The 17,476-nt window shown below is 35.9% G+C and overlaps 1 protein-coding gene across 1 annotated transcript; it reads left to right on the top strand.

Moving 5' to 3' along the window:
• The first annotated feature begins 778 nt into the window (after positions 1–778).
• On the top strand, positions 779–12,776 carry LOC306855727 (5-hydroxytryptamine receptor 2A-like). Its single transcript, XM_079394557.1, has 4 exons — positions 779–840; positions 4,805–5,241; positions 6,271–6,471; positions 9,938–12,776. The coding sequence occupies exons 2-4, from the start codon at positions 4,944–4,946 to the stop codon at positions 10,537–10,539; spliced, it is 1,101 nt and encodes a 366-aa protein (XP_079250683.1). The 5' UTR covers positions 779–840; positions 4,805–4,943; the 3' UTR covers positions 10,540–12,776.
• Positions 12,777–17,476: the final 4,700 nt, after the last annotated feature.

Genomic DNA, 17,476 nt, shown 5'->3' with positions numbered 1-17,476 from the left:
TTATCGATACTCAAACATGGGCTGCGTCTGAAAGCCTAGGCAGCTGACTTGCTGCCCTATTGTAACGGAGTGACAGAAGCGTGAGGCGTGCGGATCCATCTGCAGAGCTTTATTAAAATTATTTTAAATTAAATATTAAATATTATAAATTTTATTTTTTTCTTCCTTTTCAAATCTCATATTGCATCGGTGCCTTGCTCAAGGTACTCACCTCAGTCGTGGTATTGAGGGTGGAGAGAGTGTTGATTATTCATATATTATCCAAAAATAAATAAATAAATACCGAATGATCATGTGAAATTGGAATTATTATTATTAATTTTTAATCTGGTTCGAATCACTTGATCGCTTGCAAATATTGCGGACTGCCTGAGCTGATTTCAGGAAAAGAAAAAAAAATAAATCCGCTATGCCTGCAGTCCGAACAGCCTAATTGACTCGTATGCCCAAGCAGGCATCATTGTTCGTTACCGTAACAAAAAGCTTTTTTTATTTTTTATTTGGCAATTAGTGTTTTTCTGTCTCCCATTGTGCGCCATTGCACACTACTCTGGTTATATGGCGCTGCCTGGTGGAGAAAAAAAGCTTTTGTGAAACAGGTTCTTTATGAAACCATTGACAAAAAGTTCTTCTACGGCATCGTGAAAGCCCTTTATTTTCCAGAGTGTAGTTATATGCTACACACTAACACTGGTCCTGTCAGGAATGGATGAAACTGAAACAGCAGGTGTGTCATGTAATGTCCTGCCCTCGCTCGGTGACACTCCCCGGCGCTGATAATGAAGCGCGCTCGGAGACAGAGGCAAAGACGCACTATGAACACAGCGCAGCTGCATGAGGGTAAGAGACTGTATGCATACTGTTCTTCGTCTGACTGAGATTAATTTTGTAGTCTGGAGTATTTATACAATAGGAGAGACCTGAGCTGCGCGTGTCTAGCAGTGGAATTGCTAGTTGGTTTCAGACATCTAATTCTAACCCTTTAAAATTAGAAATTTGTCTTCTAAACTAAAATATATAACCTGTATGAAGGCATTTAGTTTACAGTTTCTGTTGGCTTGGCTAAAACATATTCGGCATATCTACACATATTGTACAGTTGATTAATTAACCAGTTTTGTGTTGTATAATCATTAGGCTATACGTATTCATTTTGCTGACGACAAATTTGGCAATAACGGTGGAAATGTTCAATAGCTTTTTTCTGCAGACCAGACTCTAAAGTAGAAATGGAGTTTCAAAAATAACGCAAATTGCTCTTTGAAAGCCTCCATAATAATAATTTTAGGTCCCACTTTATATTAGGTGGTCTTAACTGTGTGCTTACCTTAAAATTAATAATTTGATACAATGCACATAGTGTAGCCTATAAATGAAAAAATATATAAAAATCTCTGCATGTACTTACATCTGTAATTAATTTCTGTAATTGCATTTATAATTACACTGTTGACTTATACCTTAACCTGCCCATACCGCTAAACATGTCTCTAGCCTTACCCGTATCCCACCTCAATAGCAGTAAAAGTGTTTCGAAAAACAATATGAACACAATAAGCACAATGTACTTATTTTTATGTAGTTAAGGCCACCTAATTTTATTTGCTTGGTAAGTCTCACTTAAAAATTTGAAAAATGTCAAAAACGCATATCTGGCAGATCATTCATCCTGAAGAGAATGAGTAACATCAGTACCATGCTTGTACTTGTACTGTACCAGGTCTCAGTTTCTGCAGGCTCATGACATATTAACCAATTGCAGTGGCTATGAATTGAAAAGTATTGAAAATGTGTTTTCTGAATGTTACATGGGCAGTACGATTCAGGACAACAGGAGGCCAAAGCCACGATGACATCTGAAATAATTCAGACCATAAGAAATACATCTGAGACTTAAATTTGAATCTTTTCCAAATTCATAGTTACATATAATGGGAAATCTGACCCCTCTGGCAATGACAGCTATAACTGTACAAGACAAATGTATTCTTGAAGTCATCCTCGGACCGGGTTCACGAAACACAATATCGGACAACACGGACAACACGCTTTGAAAATATCGGGATTTCTGCATTGTTTAAATCTTAATTTAACGCTTAATTATACACAAACACTAAACTAATAACACAAAAATACATTACTCATCTTTTTTGAATATACTGTATGTTGATAAATCATTTGGAAAAGGAAAGTTGACTCTTGAATGTATTAACCTGTAGTAGATCCATTCAGGTACACTTTAAGTTTATCAGTACTTCAGGGTTGTAGTTTTTTTTTTTTTTTCAGCCATACTTTATTTGATTTCCTTGTGTGCTTTGGGTCATTGTTTTATTGCACCACCATGCCTCTCTAAAGCTTGAAGTCTAATATCTTGATGCACATTTGAATTCATTGATTGCGAAGTGTCCAGACTCTGAAGCAGCGGCAAAGCCTAATCCAACCTACTTTACAGATGAGAAGAGGTTTTGCTTACATGCAACAATCACTCATTTATTGGTTAAGTGGTTAACAAGTCAGATTGTGTTAGTCTATAACTGACTTAGATGAAGATCGGACCACATTTTATAAGTAATCAATGCAAAAATCCATATATTTTCAAACAATTTGCATTCTTTTTCCTGCCGCAAAGTTTCCATGGCACTGAGAAGCAATTATGGTAACACTTTACTTTGAAGCCTTTTTGTATAATGCATTATAGAAGTAGTCTTAATGCATTAATTATGCCTTGTAATGCACCGTATGAATAATTGTAACCACAGTTAGTACATTATAACACTTATCAATTCATTGTTAATCTATGCATTTTAAATTCGGTTAAACAAAATATAATGTATTACAGTGCACATTATGAATAATTATAATTCATTACACCCTTTATAATACGTTATATAAAGGCTTTAAGTAAAGTGTTACCGAATTTATTTTGCATGTCTGTATACAAAAGTTTCAAAAAAGCTCTCCTACTCACAAGTTCCTTGAACAACATACTTCCTCCTTCACATTTAGCCAGAAAATATCAAGATGACTCAAAAAATATTTGCTTTCAAATATTTGTTTAATGAACTTTCCTTGAGAGTCAAGTGCTTTGCACTGATGTTTACTCTTTGTGGGCTGAACCGACATACTGCTAAACTAGTTCTTTGCTCTACTGGCATTCTTGGCAGAGTGCTTAAATGCCGAGAGAATAGTAGTTCAGGAAAGTTTGCTTAAACAGGCATTGTGATATTGTGACAAGGATTTGCTTTCTGTCATTCGGTTTTGCTCAAGTGTTCATCCCCATTCTTTAGTAGTCTTTAGTACTCTTTAAGTAACAAAAGTAGTTTCCTTGGCTTTCCTGGTTGCATTATTTGCAAGGTTTTTTCCAGTTAAATCTGTTCTATGATCAATTGGGCAATTGTGAATCACATCCTTATTTCATATAATAAGCTTAAATTTTACTATTACTCAGTCATATTTTGCCACAGGCAATAAATGAAATGTCAAGAAATATATTCGACTACAAGTCAAGGCGGCTGTTTCATGGTGATAAAAGGCAAATTACTGCGAGCCATGCAAATCAAGTCACGTCTGTTTACACTCCTCCTCATCCAAGTGTGAAGAAAAAAATCACACGCACAGGAACAGTTTACCTAAAAATGAAAGTTCTGTCATTATTTACTCACCCTCATGTTGATCCACACCCTTATGACCTTCTTTATTCTATAGAAAACAAAGGATCCCGTTAATGTCTCTCTTTCATACAGTGGTGTATGTAATGTATGTACGGCTGCTCCAAAGAGGTCATGTAAATATTATAAATGTAGTCCATGCAATGTGTCTTGTGCAGTTACATTCTGAGTCTAGATAGCTTTGTGTGAGGAATAGATGGAAATTGAAATCATTATTTATTGAACATCTTGCCCCCACTCGCATCTTTTGACAGGAATGAAAACAAGGCTGTGAGGGACAGAAGTACAGGATTGTACTGTTGCCAGTTGTCTAGTTAATGAAACATCTTTCCAAAAACCTTTATAAAACAGTTTTGAAATGAGACTTTATACAGGTTGTGTCATTGTAGAGACTGTAAGTTTATCCCTCACATGGAAAATTCACTATGAACTGACTAAGGTCTATATGTGTTTATACAGAATCCAGTATTCAAGATGAGTTATGCAAGGCTGGATCCAAATATGTATAACAGTACAGAGTAAAGTGCAACATTCAAATGATACAACAAGTGTGATACAACAATATGCATGCATCTTTAAAACAACAACAATAACAATAATAATACAGTGCTTATTCTGTACTAAAGCATTGAAATAAAGACTGATGTTCAGGATTTGTGGTTAATTCAGACAGTCATTAAACTAAGACATTTTGTAGTCCAGAGACTCTTAAGTGGTTTTGCTTCACAACCCAGATTTTTCATTGTACATCAAATGGTGTTCAAATTTGGCAAGCTTTAACAAAGTGACTCAACCGATGGAGTCATGATTCATCAGTTGTCCACAAGCCTGACTGCTATGCAAGCAGTACTGTTCTAGATAATATAATCAGAATATCTGATATCAGATACAATACAGTAGAAGCTAGAGCTGAACTATTCAACTCATAAGACTTAAAGAGTGTAATGGCTGATCTTTTTCCTACAAGAAACAAGATATTTCACTCTGAGTTTAAACAGATATTTACATGTTTAAATATTTGGTAGTAATTGCTTCAAATGAATAGGATGTGTGCAACCAGCCAACCTCTTCACAAGAATGAAATAAACCTAAATCTATCTGTCTGTCTGTCTAACCAGTATTTCCGTCTGTTTTAGGTGTAGGACACATAACCACAAGAGTAAGCAGTTCTAACAAAGACGTCCTGAAGTCAGTTGACACCTGAGACTGATCGCACAGAAACAACACTGACAGTTGCTGAGAGCCCTATCAGACTTCAGCTTTACTTCTACCACAATGGCCTTATTGGACGTTACTCTTCCCTGGAATGTCTCTTTGGACCTCAACCACAGCTATTTCAAATCCAACCTCTCAGAATTAGAGGACACACAACCCATGGGGAAGAACTGGCCAGCCCTGTTTATTCTGGCGATTATATTTTTCACTGTTGCTGGGAATATACTGGTAATTATGGCCGTGTCCATCGAGAGCAAACTGCACAATGCCACCAACTACTTCCTGTGCTCTCTGGCCGTGGCAGACATGCTGGTGGGATTCCTAGTCATGCCAGCCTCACTAATTAGTATTCTTTACAGTAAGTACTTTTTTTTTTAAAGGAAACCTACCTGTACATAAATTTACATTTAAGGTACACACTTGAAAATGAAAATGGATGAGTCTAACAAAAGCTGTCAAGAAATGTCTGAAAAGTTCTCATTCACATAACAGTAATAGTTTTCTTACGGTTAAAAAAAGAAATCTTGATTGTCATTGAATGGGCTTCATTGTCTGCAAGTATATATAGGTGTGTGTGTGTGTGTGCATGTTTATGTGGTTTATGAGGACACAAATGTGTATAATGACATGGGTATGACAGAGGTATTACAATATGAAGGTGGTTTATGAGGACACTGCCTATGTCCCCGTAATTCAAAAGGCTTAAAAAACATACTAAATGGTGTTTTTTTGAAAATCTAAAAGTGCACAAAGTCTCCTGTGAGGGCTAAGTTTAGGTGTAGGGTTGGTGTAGGGCAATATCACACACAGTTTGTTCAGGATAAAAACCATTACGCCTATGGAGAGTCCCCATAAACCACAAAAACCAACATGTGTGTGTGTGTGTGTCTAGACCACAAAACCGGTCATAAGTAGCACGGGTATTTTTGTACCAATAGCCAAAATACATTGTATGGGTCAAAATTATCGATTTTTAAGAGGATATTAAATATGATATAAATTATGTTCCATAAATATATTTTGTAAATTTCCTACCATATATATATCAAAACTTAATTTTTGAGGAGTAATATGCATTGCTAAGAACTTCATTTTAAAGACAATTTTCTCAATATTTTGATTTGTTTGCACCCTCAGATTCCAGATTTTAAAATAGTTGTATCTCATTTAAATATTGTCCGATCCTAACAAACCATACATCAATGGAAAGCTTATTTATTTCACTCTCAGATGATGTATAAATCTCAATTTCTGAAAATGAAGACTAGTTTTGTGGTCTAGGGTCACATATGTTACCACGGTTTGTTAAAGGACCAGACACTCAGCTGTACTTCTATCAGTTTGTGCCTGTGTCTCTGAAACATCTCCTCTTGTTGTCTGTTTCCAGATCACTCCTGGCCTCTCCCTGAAATGCTGTGTCCCATGTGGATCTTCCTTGATGTGCTTTTCTCCACAGCCTCCATCATGCACCTGTGCGCCATCTCTCTGGACCGCTATATCGGCATCCGTAATCCAATCAAATACAGCCGCGGCAACACACTTCGCAAGACCATGATCAAAATAATCTCAGTCTGGACCATTTCTATAGGTGAGAATGAAGCATCCAATTCAGAGTTACAGAAGATAACATTGTGGTTTATGACCCAAGTCAACATATTTCAGAACACAGGCCTTCACCAGCCTTAGAAGAAAACAAGAATAAAGCCTTAATACCGTAGAAAAAGTCAATGTTTAAATTAAATGGCAAGAAGAATGATTGTTTGAATGAATGATCCCACATTTAATTTGTCGTGGTCTGGATTAAAAAAAAAATTAAAATTAAAACTAGGATAGGAAAAAAGTATTTTAACTGAAGAAATTACACGCTTCACTTTTAATCACAGAATCCAGACATTTGAGAAACTTTCAGAAAATGTTGGGAATTTCCGGAAAGTTTACAGAAATGTTCTGCCCCTATGCAACCCTACCAAAAAATCCCACAAAATCAACAGAATTTTCATTTTGGGGTGAACTGTCCCTTTAAACCTCATTATTTATAGCTGAATAATGAACTATTAATTGTTTATTTAAAATGCCATGTACATACCATTTCTGATATAATATGATTTTAGGACTGGTTACAATTACAATTTTTGATGTTACTTTTATTGACTTAAATAAAGACATTTATTCGCTTCCAATTTATTCATTATCTGAAGTGACTTAAAGTGAGAAATACAGAAATACTGCTTCTTCCATTTTCCTGATGAAAAACAGACGTTATTGACATTAACACATTATTATGTTCACATTTCCAAGAGTGACGTCTCTTTACAACTCTCTTTCGCTCTCATTACAACAATTTGTGCTGCACTTTTACGTTTATAAATTAAAAATATTGTGATACAAAAAGCAATCAAAGTAGCCATGCTTCAATGAACGTGTTTTACACTGAATAAAACAAATGAAGTTGCAATTAAACAAAAATGATTGGACTATGTTTTACAAGATTTCAAGATTTTACATTTAATTCGACGTGTTATTTGCCATTTATTTGTAATTATTTCTACACCATTTGTTCCCCCAGTGTACAGGTGATTAATGGTTTTCTTTAGCTTTCAGATTGCTAAACTGGGATTTACAAATCTCTGCATACAAATTGTTGTAATGAGGGAATGGTTTACAAATCCATTTATAAACTAAAAGTACAGATTAGTAGTTGCTATTATTTTTTTATAGTATTGTGACCCTACAGGTCTCGGTATTAATGATCGCTCACATCTTGCCACAGGCTTATAGGTGAAAACATTAGCAGCTTCTGAATCTGAAAAGCACTGCTAGATTAGGTTTCAGGATGTTGCAGTTGTTCCTCCGCTCATTCAGCATGATGATGAGCAATAATGTGTTGTTGTCCTGTTTCTGTGAGCTTCCCGGGGCGTCTCAGACTCTGCTTGATGTCTTTACCTAGAGAGTACACAGCACTAACAGGAACTGACAGGAGAAGCGGCTACTGCTGCATCAGGGCCTCCGTCACAGTCAGCATTCCAACCCTATTATGTATTTAGTCTTTCTAAATGCATAAAGCTTTATATTTCTGCACAGCCCTTCTTATGGTTTTGTGCTTAACACCCACCAGCCCTGTAGGCATTTCTTTTTATAAATATCGTGTAGTCAAATAAATTGCAATATTGCACCATGTTGGCGACCATCTGTCTCACTTTTCTCTAAGGCTAATTTTGAAGCAGTAAACTAAAACTTTTATTTTGGATGCGATTTAATCGTTTGACAGCACTAGTTATAACGATCCAACGCTAGAATTTGTTGATCTGTTGAAGCTGAGTGTTTGTTGCAGGCGGCTGTTTTCAGTCTGCACACAGATGAATGCAAAAACAAAGTGTGCTATAGAAATGTTACATTTTTTTTTTTTTTTTGGCCATTTCTCTTTTGACCTGAAATGAGCAAATGCTCTAGCATTGATCTCTGGAACAATACATAATAGACTCTTAAAAATAAAGGTTAGAAGGTTTTTTTTTATTATTATTATTTCTGCAAAGAACATTTCAGTGAACAGTTCCTTAAAGAACCAATTTTGTTTCTTAACCTTAAGAACATTTTATTAATCTGAAGTACTTTTTTCCACTATAAAGAACCTTTTGTGCAATGTAAAGGTTCCATGGATGTTAAAGGTTGTGAGCCACAGATGCCAATAAAGAATAAATAAAAATTTTTTAGAGTGATTTTACACAATTAAAATTTTTATTAATTTATGCTTAACCTAATTACATAATAAGGTCACAACCAGCAAATAACAAAGTGAAACCCATGCATGTGACCCATGCAAGTATCTCCATACTGCCAAGTTAAAGCTGCTCTGTAAGATTTCTGCACCAGTAGTGGACGATTTGCACCAAAAAATCTAAATTTGTTTATTTATTATTGCCATTGTTCAGCAAAATAGCTAGTCCTGCAACAATCTCTAACACTTCCGTTTGCTGTTGTCAATCGGTGTGCCTTGTTTTTTTCAGTCATGCTTTTATGCCTCACACTAAAAGTCTGTCATTGTACCTTTACATTTCAGATATGGCTTGCATTCTACACTCAAAAAAAAAATGGTGCCATACTAAAAGTGGTTCTTTGGCTCGTAATCATAGGGGAACCACTTTTGGTGCTGTATAGCACCAAATTTTGGTGCTTCAGTGGTTCTTCAGCAGTTCTTTGGCATGACAGAGGGGCTATACAGCACCGTTACCATATACAGAACCTGTTAAGCTCCTGTATGGTTCTTCAGCGGTTCTTCAGTGGTTCTTTGGGGTGATTAAGGTGATTTATAGCACCACTGCCGAACAAAGAAGCTGTTAAGCCCCTTTAAAGGTTCTTTACGAGCCAAAGAACCACTGCTGGAGCTGTTTAGCACCATTTTTGTTGAAGAAATACAATGCAATATGGCACCTCTTATGGTCACACCATTTGACAAAGGTGCTCTATATCACCTTGAAAGATATGGTTCTATATAGCAACAAAAGTGGTTCCCCTATGATTACGAGCCAAGAACCACTTTTAGTGCTATATAGCACCATTTTTTAGAGTGTACCTATACCCTTGGTTTGGTATTATATAGTAAACTTATGTAATTAAACATACAATGAATCAAACTGCGTGCTTTTTCAAAAAACACATTTTTTAAAAGTTTAGATTTATTATTCTTTGCTATTTTTTCCACTAAAACTACAGTGAAAATCAGGCAGTTTTAAATTGATCAGTTAGACCCACTACAAAATTGACAAAAAATAATATTGCATATTTTTTGCTAATTGTGGGGGGGGGGGGGGGGTGACATGATAAACCAAGAATACATGTACATTAATTTTTTATAAATTTTTAAGCTTCATTTAACATTTTGAAATCGGCGATTTCATAATGGGACTCACATGGTTATGTGTTATGAATTATATGTATTAAATTGTATCAGTTTTTGAAAACATGTTCACATGAAATCACGACAGTCTCTCATTTAATCGGTGGGATGCAATGGATTAAAACATGCTTTCTAAACTGATTCTTCATTTTTCTTGCAGTGTTGTCACTGCCCATTCCAGTAATGGGTCTCCAGGACAAGCAGAAGGTGTTTGTAAACGGCACCTGCACCCTGAACGAGCCTCGTTTCGTCCTTGTTGGCTCATCCGTGGCCTTCTTCGTTCCTCTGATCATCATGGTGGTCTGCTATTACCTCACTCTCCGTGATCTCCAGAGGCACAGCGCTTCCTTCCCGCAAGAGAGCAAGAGCCACTCCAAACATTCCTCTGTTCAGATAAGTGACACGAGTCTGCTTAACAGTAAGAAAAACCCACAAGGTCCACGAGGCCAAGGCAGACTAGGCATGATTCAAGCTTTGAACAATGAGCGACGAGCCTCCAAAGTCTTGGGGATTGTGTTTTTTCTCTTCCTGGTCATGTGGTGTCCGTTCTTCATCACCAATGTGCTGATCGCCATCTGTCAGGACAACTGCAGCGAGCATGTCTATAACCTCATTCACGTTTTTGTCTGGGTGGGATATATCTCCTCTGGAGTGAATCCTCTGATCTACACGCTTTTCAACGAGACGTATCGACAAGCCTTCGCTCGCTATCTACGGTGTAAATATCATGAAGATGTGCCGCAGAAGAAGGCCATCCCATAATATTCACACAGTTACAGCATAATGGTTAAAACTGATTAATCGACTAGTCGATTGTTTAATGTCTAATTCGCTAGTTGACCATCTTGACCTCTACATATGAGGCTACCAAACTTACTTTCCCTTCAATGACTAACAAAGTCATTCATGTTTGTTGTGTGTTCAAATTTATTGTTCTTGTGTTACTGAATATTACAAATGTTTACAAATCTTTCCACAGAAGCATTACCTTATTTTGAAGTGTGGAAGTAAGATACTAGATTCATTAGCTGCAGAACTGGGTATTAATTTATTACATGTAATCTGAATTATGCAATCAAATTCCTAGAATAAAGAACTTGTAATTAGAGTATATTACATTTTATAATGCTTGTAATTAGATTAGAGTTATTTTTTATGGATTACATGATTACATATTATTCACACAATCCTTCATAAATTATTGATTCTTTCTAATTCTTGTTTTCTCTTTTAAATTTTCCTTAGCTTTGAATATATATTCACAAATGTTGTGTAAATAAATTTGAATTTATTTCAATAATTTTAAACACACTTGCATGTTTACTGTTCAATGCACTTAATTATAATATTGACATGCAGGAAAACAAATTTCTGTTTTTAGTGTTCAAGTGTTTAAATAATTTGACTTTTTTATGATTTGACTTTTTTAACTCACAAACCCACTGCAGTTCTTACATTAAGACCAGTTTGGAAAACCCTGGTTCAGTGTAATGTTTAATGCATTTTATGATGTTTATATAAAAAAATGGAATGCATTTTCGTTCTCTTTGCTTTTTTATATCAATATGGCATGTTTAATGGTATGTTTAAACCAAGGTTGTTTTTTTAAGTAATCCATAAGTAATCTAAAAAGTAGTCAGAATACATTACCTGTAATCTATATTACCGTTTTTATCATGTAATCTGTAATCAGTAATGGACTACAATGTCAGTAATCCACCCAGCTCTAATTAGCCGCTTTAAATAACTGCAGTGAACAGTAAAACATGACTACGTGTGTTCATGACTACGATAATAAATTTAAATTATATGACAATAAATACCAGTTTGCAATGCCGCGCATCATAACGAACTGTTGTTGTACAGCTAAAGTGGATGAGACCGGAAAACCTCGCACATTTCATTTAAAAAATGTCCGCTCCTTCAAGGTGAGGTACACCTGTAAACCGTGTTGGGGGTAACAAGCAACGTGAGTTACATAATCAGATTACTTTTTTAAATAACGCATTACTTTTTAATTTAGAAGGAAATATCTGAGTTACTTTTTCAAATATTCTAATGAACGCCAGTTACTTTGTTTCCCATGTATTGGTTGACAGCTCTCCTGTCCTCATGTTGAGAGAAATCTGGAGTTAAGTACAGAGGCGTTGTGTGAACATGATGTTACTGCAGTTCTAGACTAAATATGAACATGCATTTACTCATCTCACTCGCACAAAAACAGATTCAGTATTCCTCAAAATGAATAAAAACAGTCAAATGCAAACTCAGAATATTATACATGCATTTACATTTCCCTCAGCCTGAGGCGTATTCATTTCACTTTTGTTGTAAAAGGGCTTACTTTTGTAATTTTTTATATTAAAATCAATCAAGGAAGCAGATTTAAAAAGGAACTCAAAAGTAACGTAATGCACTACTTTCCATAAAAAGTAACTAATTAGTTACTTTTTAGGGAGTAACGCAATATCGTAATGCTTTACTTTTAAAAGTAACTTTCCCCAACACTGCTTGTAAACTGTGACGATTAACTTAGCTTCTGTTGTTCTCGAGATTTGACTCTTAAAACGAACAGTTAGTATTCTTTACTCTCCAATGGAAAACGTGATGCAAAAGCATTTTGAATCGCTCTCTACAATTCTTTAGAAACCGCACCTCCATCCAGGACTCGTGAAGGTAAATCAGATTGTATTGAATACAAGGACAAAGCAAATACTAACTATATGATATCTCCTAATGATATAGAGCATAGAGAGCAGAGCAAACACACTCCTTGCACTGTTTTCTTTTCTCAGTTGATATCAAGCCTGTTTGTGTTAATGCCAGTTTATAACGGGACAGGGCATAAGGTGACATTCATTTGTTTTCTGAACCAGTGATTTTTGGGGTCACTATCAATGATAAAAATATTTTTATATGCTGCATTTTAGTGACACTTTTGTTTTTCGTTCTTGATTGAATCTGTTTGTATTTGAAATAAATTATATAAAGAAACAGTCTGCGATGAATGCTGTTATTTTTTTACGTTGTCACTTAAGTTGGAGGATTTTTTATACATATGCATATTTTATACTATGTATACATATGCATGTATATGTGTGTGCATGTTTATATGGTTTATGAGAACACAAATTTGTATAATGACATGGGTATGACAGAGGTATTACAATATGAAGGTGGTTTATGAGGACACTGCCTATGTCCCCGTAATTCAAAAGGCTTAAAAAACATACTAAATGGTGTTTTTTTGAAAATCTAAAAATGCACAAAGTCTCCTGTGAGGGCTAAGTTTAGGTGTAGGGTTGGTGTAGGGCAATAGCACACACAGTTTGTTCAGTATAAAAACCATTACGCCTATGGAGAGTCCCCATAAAGCGCAAAAACCAACGTGTGTGTGTGTGTGTGTGTGTGTGTGTGTGTGTAAACCATCTGCTTCTACAGTTTGGTTATGGTTAGGTTAACGTACATTTTTAATGACCTTTTTGCTTTTTAAAATTTTAGTCATGCAGTGTGACAAAGGAAGGTCGTAAAAAGATTTAAAGATTAATCGACTGATATTTAACATAAATTTCCCGTAGAAAAAAAGTAATTTATTCTGTAAACACGGGTCGAAGCCTATGCAATACAACAGCTCTCTCCTACTCAAAGCTTTCCCACAGTGGCCACAAGAAAACCCTCTTTGTCCCAACAAACAGTTAAATAGGAAGACTTGGTTGAATTGGGCATAAAAAAGGGACAATTCCTGAACATAAAATACTAGTGTTTCACTTCAAGTGTGTGTAATTTTACATATTTCATCCATCATGTCTCAGTGTTCCCCTCTCTCTCACACACACACACACACACACACAGACACACACACACGTTGGTTTTTGTGGTTTATGGGGACTCTCCATAGGCGTAATGGTTTTTATCCTGAACAAACTGTGTGTGCTATTGCCCTACACCAACCCTACACCTAAACTTAGTCCTCACAGGAGACTTTGTGCATTTTTAGATTTTCAAAAAAACACCATTTAGTATGTTTTTTAAGCCTTTTGAATTACGGGGACATAGGCAGTGTCCTCATAAACCACCTTCATATTGTAATACCTCTGTCATACCCATGTCATTATACAAATTTGTGTCCTCATAAACCACATAAACATGCACACACACACACACACACACAGACACACACACACGAGTATCGCGCACGCATGCGCAGTGGCATCGCCTCTGCAGCGCACAGCGACGAGCGACGCTTCCCAGGCAACGCGTGCGTGCGTTTTCATCGAGCGTGCGTTTTCATCGCATCACAACACATCGACAGCGTGACTGCACCGCGTATTAACGCCATGTAACGCCGTCTAGCCCATCGAAAACGACGAGAGCAGCGAGAGGACGGAGACAGCTACAGTTATTCGTAAGTAAATGGCAATTACGCGCAGGATTTCAGTGTTTTCACATACTTGTTACGTGATAATGCTGATATGACTAGAAGGACAGACGCGAAGATATAACGCTGCTGGCTCTGTAGGCATTCAAATAAGCTAATAGATCGATAATTCATCATCTTCATATTAATGACCACCGTTCCGTTCATTTTCCCGTGTGGCCCAAAGATGCACCTGTTATCATATCACATGCCAGCACAGGGGTTTGGATGCATGACGTCATGAGACACGGCGTTATGGATGAGTGACGTCATGGTAATCAACAGCCACAGACTGAGTTCTCATTAGTGACCCTGGACCCCAAAACCAGTCATGAGGGTCCATTTTTTAAAATTGAGATGTATACATCATCCGAGAGTGGAATAAATAATCTTTCCATTGATGTGTGGTTTGTTAGGATCGGACAATATTTGGCTGAGATACAACTATTTGAAAATCTGGAATCTGAGGGTGCAAAAAAATCTAAATATTGAGAAAATCACCTTTAAAGTTGTTCAAATTAAGTTCTTAGCAATGCAAACTACTAGTCAAAAATTAAGTTTAGATGTATTTACGGTAGGAAATTTACAAAATATCTTCATGGAACATGATCTTTACTTAATATCCTAATGATTTCTGTTATAAAAGAAATATGGATAATTTTGACCCATACAATGTATTGTTGGCTATTGCTACAAATATACCCCAGCGACTGGAGACTGCTTTTGTGCTCCAGGGACACATTTGTTCTTCATTTTTTCTAAGATGCTTCTGCTGAAATGAAAATTTAAAATAGCCACAAAATTATAATAATTGTTGTTGGAAGAGTATGGAGCTATGATATAACCAGAGATAGTACAGCTCAGATCATTTGGTCTTGGGAGAGTTTGATGAGAATTGCTCACAGAAATCCGAGCATAGTTTGAGACATTATTGGGTGGGTTTCAGACATGAAAATGTACAGAATTAAACTGATGGTGCTGCAGTCATGTCATGTACACTCATGACCGATTCTTCTTGATTACTCATAATTAAATGATGCACCCAACATTTGAGATTTTATAATCAACAGCCACAGAGACTCCATGGTCTGCTGTCAAGAGCTACACATTGGTGTCAATTTAATTAGTACTATTAACATTAAATGTTAGGATCTGAAAGACATAGGTGGCTAGTTCGCTGGAATAAATAATCTATGCACTTTATTGTTATTTTTTTCATTATTGAGTATTTAAACACCAGCTTGCAGTTCAGAGTAATTCTGGTTATTTTATATTCTGGTATATTTCTGCTTAGAAGCAATGATTGGCAAGAAAGAAAGAACATTTGGCAATGAGGTACGATCTTATTTCCAGAATATCCCATGTTCTACAGATCTTGAACCCCGGGCGCCCCGTTCCCACAGATCTAAAGCAGCCGCAAGCACGGGAATGCAGGGCTCGATTCACATTCCAGGCTGTAGCGCTGGGAACAGATTACGTAAATGTGTTTTTGGTGAAGGAGTCTAGCATGTCTTGCCACCAGCATAGTTGAGGCGTTGCTATGGTTTCCTCTCATGAATCAGTTCCTGCCTCTGACTGTAGAGACAGAAAGTGAGAGAGAATACATCTGTGCAGAGAAATAATGTTTATTATTAAGGCCAGTAGCAAATGCTGTTTTATTTTCACATACTATAAGGCAGATATAATATGTGCAACATTTGTATATTTCTTTACAAAAATCTCTGCTTTTCCCTACTGTATTCTATATTCATGTTTGTAATAAACTCGTAGTTTATTATATGTATTATATTCTATCATTTATTAAATTTTTCTTGTTGTTTCTGTTTGTTGTTACACTTTTGGACGAGGAAGAAAAAAGAGAAACCTCATTCTTGTAAATGGAAGTATTATGACATACAATACAATACATTATCCTGGAATGAGAACACATTATCCTGCAGTTTGTTAAATATCTGGCTTGAAATTCTCTTTGTATGCAGGAAAGTTATGCATAAACATTTTTATCAAACTTTGATAACTGCCTTAATCTGTTAAACAGCTGAGAATTTAAGAGAAATAAAAAATCATCAATTAATGCAAGTGAAGAACAAATTTATACTCATGTGCGTTATGTATTATGTACGTTACGGTCTCTGACAGACAGCATGTTGAAGTTGCTCAGGCCGTTATTTTCTCCTTCTTCTCGGAAAGCGATGAAGTAGTCAAAAGTAGTGTGAGTTTTCTAGGAAATGCATGTTCTCGCTGGACCTCTGCTTCTCGTAAATACTTCTGTGTATTGTGTGCACATTATTTTTTGACAGACATTGATGTTGTGATATTCAAATAATGTGGATTTGGAAACAGATGAATCTTAAGGTAATAATTATTTATTTGCTGGCATATATAATTCAGTGAAGTGATTGATGCCTGAGTGTTTTATGTCGATGTTTTAGTTCTAATATTCCAACCAACAGCCAGCCTAAGTTTTTGACGGACATGATAACATTTGGGTATAAAACATGCTCGAAGTGAGCTTGAGATGTTCAAAATGCTTTTTGCATAGTTCATTATACTTTTTTACTGAATGAAGTTTATTTCAAGGCTTAAATATATTACATGTTACTCAGGGACTTGATAAAAAATGTTACATTACGTGCGGTCACAAACTTGTTAGCTTTTATAAATCAAGTTTTTACCAGGAGAGGAGCCGTTTTGAGGCTCAGAGTTGTTTTTACTGTCTCTTATAACAAAAATGTTTTATTTAAACATATGAAAATGCAGATCCTGCTGTAAATAATAGTGAAAAATCACTTTTTAAAACTCTTCGTCAATTATTACCCCTTATTAGATTTGGACACAAATATAAACATTGGAAATATATATATAGTGCCCATTCATTATTATTTTAAAGGAGTGTGTGTGTGTGTGTGCATGTTTATGTGGTTTATGAGGACACAAATTTGTATAATGACATGGGTATGACAGAGGTATTACAATATGAAGGTGGTTTATGAGGACACTGCCTATGTCCCCGTAATTCAAAAGGCTTAAAAAACATACTAAATGGTGTTTTTTTGAAAATCTAAAAATGCACAAAGTCTCCTGTGAGGGCTAAGTTTAGGTGTAGGGTTGGTGTAGGGCAATAGCACACACAGTTTGTTCAGTATAAAAACCATTACGCCTATGGAGAGTCCCCATAAACCACAAAAACCAACATGTGTGTGTGTGAGTAAGAGTATGAAGCAATAAAATGATAGAGTAGATCATATCAGTAGGTCATGGAAAAAATTGCTGAGAATTATT

Source organism: Barbus barbus (assembly GCF_936440315.1).
Source record: "Barbus barbus genome assembly, chromosome: 36".
Taxonomy (NCBI): Eukaryota; Metazoa; Chordata; class Actinopteri; order Cypriniformes; family Cyprinidae; genus Barbus; species Barbus barbus.
Note: the sequence above shows the minus strand (reverse complement) of the source record. Positions and strands in the feature narration are given on the sequence as shown.

Coding starts and splice junctions, on each gene's coding strand:
- LOC306855727 (XM_079394557.1), top strand. CDS start 4,944: ATGGCCTTATTGGACGTTACTCTTCCCTGGAATGTCTCTTTGGACCTC. Junction 5,242..6,270: donor ACTAATTAGTATTCTTTACA/GTAAGTACTTTT, acceptor GTCTGTTTCCAG/ATCACTCCTGGCCTCTCCCT. Junction 6,472..9,937: donor AGTCTGGACCATTTCTATAG/GTGAGAATGAAG, acceptor TTTTTCTTGCAG/TGTTGTCACTGCCCATTCCA.